At 53.7% G+C, this 7,166-nt stretch overlaps 1 protein-coding gene across 1 annotated transcript; it reads right to left on the bottom strand.

Moving 5' to 3' along the window:
* Window positions 1-165: 165 nt before the first annotated feature.
* LOC127061286 (RAC-beta serine/threonine-protein kinase-like) lies at window positions 166-6,880 on the bottom strand (the record flags this gene model as incomplete). Its single annotated transcript, XM_050987919.1, is given in 7 exon segments — window positions 166-411; window positions 586-714; window positions 1,847-1,981; window positions 3,497-3,565; window positions 4,442-4,507; window positions 5,168-5,299; window positions 6,697-6,880. Coding segments are annotated over 7 exon segments (958 nt in total), but the record flags the coding sequence as incomplete, so codon positions are not given.
* Between the last annotated feature and the right edge of the window lie 286 nt (window positions 6,881-7,166).

The raw sequence follows: 7,166 nt of genomic DNA on the forward strand, positions 1-7,166 counted from the left end.
TTTTTGGGTTTTTTTTGGGGGATTTTGGGGATTTTTCCTGGAATTCTGGGAATTCCCAGCCCCACCTCGGGCGCCAGGTACTCGGGGGTGCCACAGAAGGTCCTGGCAGGATCTGGGGGGAGATTCTCTGGGGATTTTGGGGGAATTTCTCTGAGTTTTGGGGAATTTTCAGGAATTTTGGGGTTTTTTCAGGAATTCTGAGGATTTTTCCCGGAATTCTGGGAATTCCCATCCCCACCTCGGGCGCCAGGTACTCGGGGGTGCCGCAGAAGGTCCTGGCAGGATTTGGGGGGAATTCTCTGGGGATTTTGGGGGAATTCTCGGGGATTTTGGGGGAATTTTCGGGGATTTTGGGATTTTTTTTGGGAATTTTGGGATTTTTCCTGGAATTCTGGGAATTCCCAGCCCCACCTCGGGCGCCAGGTACTCGGGGGTGCCGCAGAAGGTCCTGGCAGGATTTGGGGGGAGATTCTCTGGGGATTTTGGGGGAATTTTCGGGGATTTTGGGGGAATTTTCAGGAATTTTGGGGTTTTTTCAGGAATTCTGAGGATTTTTCCCGGAATTCTGGGAATTCCCAGCCCCACCTCGGGCGCCAGGTACTCGGGGGTGCCGCAGAAGGTTCTCATGGTGGTGCCGTCGGTGACGCCCTCCTTGCAGAGCCCGAAATCCGTGATCTTGATGTGCCCGTCCTTGTCCAGCATCAGATTCTCCAGCTGGGAACGGGGGAGTCAGACCCAAAACCCCGGGAATTCAGCCCAAAATCCCAGGAATTCCACCCAAAAATCCCGGAAATTCCGCCCAAAATCCCGGGAATGACCCAAAATCCCAGGAATGCCCCAAAATCCCGGAAATTCAGCCCAAAACCCCTGGAATTCAGCCCCCAAATCCTGGAAATGCTCCAAAATCTCAGGAAATCAGCCCCAAAATCCCAGGAATTTGGCCCCAAAATCCTGGGAATTCAGCCCAAAATCCCACAAAATCAGCTGCAAAACTCCTGAATTTGGTCTCCAAAATTGCCAGAATTCAGCCCCCAAATCCCTGGAATTCTCCAGAGAATCCTGGGAATTCAGCCCAAAAATCCTGGGAATGCCCCAAAATCCCGGGAAATCAGCCCCAAAACCCCCAAATTTAGCCCAAAAATCCTGGGAATTCAGCCCAAAATCCTGGGAATTCAGCCCCAAAATCCCACAAAATCAGCTCCAAAACTCCTGAATTTGGTCCCCAAAATCCCAGAAATTCAGCCCGAAATCCCAGGATTTCTCCCCAAAAGCCCTGGAATTTCCCCTAAAATTGCAGGAATTCAGCCCCAAAACCCCCGGAAATGTCCCAAAATCGCCAGAATTCAGCCCAAAATCCCCGGAATTTCCCCTAAAATCGCAGGAATTCAGCCCCAAAATCCCCGGATTTCTCCCCAAAACCCCCGAAATGCCCAAAACCCCCGGAAATGCCCCAAAATCGCCAGAATTCAGCCCAAAATCCCCGGAATTTCCCCTAAAATCGCAGGAATTCAGCCCCAAAACCCCCGGATTTCTCCCCAAAATCCCCGAAATTCAGCCCAAAACCCCCGGAAATGCCCCAAAATCGCCAGAATTCAGCCCTAAAATCGCAGGAATTCAGCCCCAAAATCCCCGGATTTCTCCCCAAAACCCCCGAAATGCCCCAAAACCGCGGGAATTCAGCCCCAAACCACCGGAATTGTCCCAAAAATCGCAGGAAATCAGCCCCAAAATCGCAGGAATTCAGCCCAAAATCCCCGGAAATGCCCCAAAATCGCAGGAATTCAGCCCAAAACCCCCCGGAATTTTCCCAAAATCGCAGGAATTGAGCCCAGCGTCCCCGGCAGACCTTGATGTCGCGATAGACGACATCCCGCGAGTGCAGGTACTCCAGGGCCGAGACGATCTCGGCGCCGTAGAAAACGCCGCGCCGGGGCTCTGGGCACACCCTGTATCATCCCGCCTCCGACAGGTGTAAAACACGCTGGCTGGTTTGGGGCAAAAACACAAGTGGGGACTTGGGCACAGATAGAGAGTAGGAACGCTGGTGGGGATTGGGGGGAAAAAGTTGGGAATGGGGGGGTAAAATTTGGGGGGTAACTTACCCTGGGGAAAATTGGGGTGAAATTGGGAAAATGGGGAAAATTGGTGGGGTAAATTGGGGGAACCTTGGGGGGCACATTGGGGGGAAAATTTTGGGGGGCCATGGGAACATTGGGGGTAACGGACGGGCTGGACCTTTGTGGACGCAACTTGGGGGCACTTTTGGGGGGCCCCAATGGGACCCCTGGGGCAAATTGGGGGGGGCCCATTCATGGGGAAATTTGGGGGCATTGGGGGAACAATGGGGGCAACACTTCGGGGCAACATTTGGTGGGGCCCCTTGGGGGGGCCCTGAAAGGGCAATTGGGGGCAAACGGAGCGGCGTGCATTTGGGTGCAGCCCTGGGGGCAACCTTTGGGGGGCAACCTGGTCCCCCTGGGGCCCTTGGGGGGCCCCTTCCGGGGGAAACTTAGGGGGAACTTGGGAACAAATGGGGAACTCTCCGGTGAAACTTTGTGGGGAACATTGGGGAAAATTGTGGGGGTAAGGGGGCCCCCTAATGGGGGGCCAGTGCGGGCCTGTTTGGGGAAGAACTTGGGGGCCACATTGGTGGCCCCTTTGGGGGGCCCCTTGGGTGGGTGGCCCTTGGGGCCCCTTGTGGTGGGGCCCACTGTGCGGCACCACTTGGGGGCCCCGGCGGGTGCCTTTGGGGGGCCGCCCTGTGGGGGCCCACTGTTGTGCCCCGTCTTTGGGGGCCCCTCCTTGGGGGGCCCTGGGCCGCCCCCTTTGGGGCCCCCTCCGGCGCACCCCTTGGGGCCCCTTGGGGTCACCCTGGGCCCCCTCTTGGGGGCCTTCGCCCCCTACCCTGGGGACCCCGGGGGCCCCTTGGGGCCCCTTCTTGGGGGCCCCTGTGGCACCCTTTGAGGGCCCCCTCGGCCCCCGCATCCAGTGGGCCCCTTTGGGGCCCCTTGGCGGGCCCTGGGGGGCCCTGGCGCCCCCTTGGGGCGCCCTTTGGGGGGCCCCCCCTTGGGCGTGCCCTTTTGGGGGCCCCCTGGGGCCCCATCGGCCCCCCCTTGCGGCCCCTCGGGCGCCCCTTGGGCGCCCCCTGGGGGGCCCTTCTGCGGCGCCCTGTGCCCACCCCTTGGGGGCCCCTTTTGGGGGCCCCTCGGCGGCCCTTGGGGGTGCCCCTGGGTGCCCCTCTGGGGCCCCCTGGGCGCCCCCCATGGGGGGCACCCTCGGCGCCCCCTTGGGGGGCCGCTTGGGGCCCCCTTGGGGGGGCCCCGGGCGGCCCCTGGCGGCCCCCTGGGGGCCCCCTTGGGGCCCCTTGGGGCCCCCTTGGGGGCCCCCTGGGGGCAAACCTTTGGCGACACGGGGCTGCACACACCCCCGCCCAGAGTGCCGGAAATGATTGGTATGTGGGGTGATAAAAACAGCCCATTTTGGGCAGGGCTGGCACCTCGCCGCCGTTGGCGTACTCCAGCACAAAGCAGAGGCGGTCGCTGGTCTGGAAGGCGTACTTGAGAGCCTGGGGGGAAAAAAACGGGATTTTGGGAAAAAATCCCAAAAATTGGGGGGTTGGGGAGGAGCTCCTGGGAATTTGGGGGGTTTGGGAAAAATTCCTGGGAATTTGGGATTGAATTTCTTGGGAATTTGGGGATTTCGGGGAGGAATTCCTGGGAATTGGGGATTGAATTTCTTGAAATTTGGGGATTTTTGGGCTGGAATTTGGGGGATTTTGGGGGGATTTTGGGCTGGAATTGGGGGATTTTGGGGCAGGAATTGGGGGATTTTTGGGCTGGAATTTGGGGTATTTTGGGGCAGGAATTGGGGGGATTTTGGGGCAGGAATTGGGGGATTTTGGGCAGGAATTGGGGGATTTTGGGCAGGAATTGGGGGATTTTGGGGCGGGAATTGGGGGATTTTTGGGGCTGGAATTCGGGAATTTTTGGGCAAGAATTGGGGGATTTTGGGCTGAAATTGGGGGGATTTTTGGGCTGGAATTTGGGGTATTTTGGGGCAGGAATTGGGGGATTTTTGGGCTGGAATTTGTGGGATTTTTGGGCAGGAATTGGGGGATTTTTGGGCTGAAATTGGGGGGATTTTGGGCGAACGTGGAATTGGGGGGATTTTTTGGGGCAGGAATTGGGGATTTTTGGGCTCAGGAATTGGGGGATTTTGTTTGGGGCTGTAATTGGGGGATTTTTGGGGCAGGAATTGGGGTATTTTTGGGCTGGAATTGGGGGATTTTTGGGGCAGGAATTTGGGGGATTTGGTGGGTCAGGAATTAGGGGTATTTTGGGGCGGAAGTTGGGGGGATTTTTGGGGCTTGGGAGAGTTTGGGGGGTATTTTTGGGCAGGAATTGGGGGATTTTGGGTCAGGAATTTGGTTTTTGGCACGCACGGTCAGGAAGGGGTGGCGGCTGCTCTGCAGGACGCGGCTCTCGGTCACCGTGTGCGCCACCTCGTCCTGCAGGGGGGGGCAGCGCTCAGCTCCGGCCCAAAGGGACCCAAAAACGCCTCTTTTCACCCCAAAATGTCCCCAAACCACCATTTTCCACCCCAAGATGCCCCAAACCCACCATTTTCCACCCCAAAATGCCCCAGAAATGCTCTTTCTCCCCCCCTCCCAAACTGCCCCAAATCAGACTCCAAAAATGCCCTTTTTCCTCAAAAAGCCTCATTTTTTGCCCAAAATCCCCATTTTTCTCCCCAAACCTTGGCCATGACGACCTCCCCTAAACCCCCATTATTTTCCCCCAAAATCCCCATTTTTCTCCCCAAACCTTGGCCATGACGACCTCCCCTAAACCCCCATTATTTTTCCCCCAAAATCCCCATGTTTCCTCCCCCAAAATCCCCATTTTTTCCCCCAAATCCCCATTTTTTTCCCCCCAAAATTCCATTTTCTCCCCCACTCCCCCATTTTTGCCCAAAATCCCCATTTTTCAGCCCAAACCTTGGCCATGACAACCTCCCAAATATCCCCATTTTTTCCCACAAAATCCCCATTTTTCCCCCCAAAACTCCCCATTTTTTCCCCCCCAAATCCCATTTTTTCCCCCCAAAACTCCATTTTTCCCCCCCCACTCCCCGTTTTTGCCCAAAATCGCCGTTTTTCAGCCCAAACCTTGGCGATGACGACCTCCTTGCGCAGGATCTTCATGGCGTAGTGCTGGCCCGAGCTCTTCTCGCGCACCAGGATCACCTTCCCGAAGGTGCCTTTGCCCAGCAGCTTCAGGTAATCAAAGTCCTCCATGCTCTGGGGAAAAAAAAAACAATTCTGGGGAATTTGGGATTTTTTGGGGATTTTTGGAATTTTTGGGGATTTTTTTTTTTTTGATTTTTTGGGATTTTTTGAGATTTTTTTTTGGGCGTTTTTTAGGATTTTTTAAAGGATTTTTTAGGGGATTATTTTAATTTTTTGCAGATTTTTTGGTGTGGTTTTGTTGGGAGTTTTTTGTAGATTTTTAAAGATTTTTTAGAAAATGTTGGGGGATTATTTGGGGATTTTTTGAGATTTTTTTTGTGGGGATTTTTGGGGCATTTTTTCAGGTAATCAAAGTCCTCCATGCTCTGGGGAAAAAAAAAAACAATTTTTGGGAATTTTGGGTTTTGGGGTTTTTTGGGGATTTTTGGGGGATTTTTCTGAGATTTTTTGGGATTTTTTTAGGATTTTTTGGGGGGATTTTTTTTTGGATTTTTTTTTTGATTTTTCTGAGATTTTTTGGGATTTTTTTTAGGATTTTTTGGGATTTTTTGGGGATTTTTGGGGGATTTTTTGGGATTTTTTTAATCATTTTTTGGAATTTTTTTTTGAGATTTTTTTTTTGGGAATTATTCTTGATTTTTTGGAGATTTTTTGGAGATTTTTGGGATTTTGGGGGGATTTTTTGGGATTTTTTTTTACTTTTTTTGAGATTTTTTGGGGATTTGGGGGGATTTTTTTGGGGATTTTGGGGAGATTTTTGGGGGGATTTTTTGGGGGGATTTTTGTGGGGATATTTGAGGGCATTTTTGGGGATTTTCTGGGAATTTTGGGGGACATTTTTTGGGAATTTTTTGGGGATTTTTTTTGGATTTTATTTTATTTTTTGGGGGATTTTTGGGGTTACTTTGGGGATATTTTGAGCAGTTTTGGGGTGCTTTTGGGGGCTATTTGGGGTGGGTTTTGAGGGACTTTTCAGGGGCATTTTGGGGCATTTTGGGGAAGTTTTTGGGTGTTTTTTGAGGGATTTTTCAGGGGATTTTTGTGGGATTTCGGGGCTATTTGGGGTGGTTTTTGAGGGATTTTTCAGGGGAATTTTGGGCATTTTGGGGAAGTTTTGGGTGTTTTTTGAGAGATTTTTCAGGGGCATTTTGTGGGATTTTGGGGATATTTTGAGGCATTTTGGGGCTATTTGGGGTGGGTTTTTGAAGGATTTTCCAGGGGAATTTTGTGGGATTTTGGGGACATTTTGGGTGTTTTTTGAGGGATTTTTGGGGCTCTTTTGGGGCCGTTTTGGGAGGATCTAGGGGAATTTTTAGGAGATATTTCGGGGCTATTTGGGGTGGTTTTTGAGGGATTTTTCAGGGGCGTTTTGTGGGATTTTGGGGCTATTTGGGGTGTATTTTCAGGGTTATTTTGGGGCAGTTTTGGTCGGTTTTGGGCTGACTCACGGCCTTGCTGCGGGGTTTCCCGGCGGCCTCTCCGTCCTCGCCCTCCCCGGGGGATCCCGGCAGCTCCGGCGGCTCCGGGGCCGGCGCGCGGCTCTTCAGCCGGGAGGTCACGGCCTGGATGGCCTGGAGCCACTCCTCGCTGCTGGGAGAGATCCACTGGATCACCGAGGGGATCCACCCCGATCTGGGATCCACCCCAGGGATCCAAACAGGGATCCACCCTGAGATCCACCCCAAAAATGGGGATTTGCCCCAAGGACCCCAAACAGGGAGCCGCTCCTCGCTGCCGGGAGGGATCCACTGGATCACCGAGGGGATCCACCCCGATCTGGGATCCACCCCGGGGATCCACCCTGAGATCCACCCCAAGAATGGGGATTTGCCCCAGAGACCCCAAACAGGGAGCCGCTCTCCTCTGGGAGAGGGATCCACTGATCACCGAGGGGATCCACCCGATCTGGGATCCACCC

This window comes from Serinus canaria, unplaced genomic scaffold, assembly GCF_022539315.1.
Source record: "Serinus canaria isolate serCan28SL12 unplaced genomic scaffold, serCan2020 HiC_scaffold_472, whole genome shotgun sequence".
Classification (NCBI taxonomy): Eukaryota; Metazoa; Chordata; class Aves; order Passeriformes; family Fringillidae; genus Serinus; species Serinus canaria.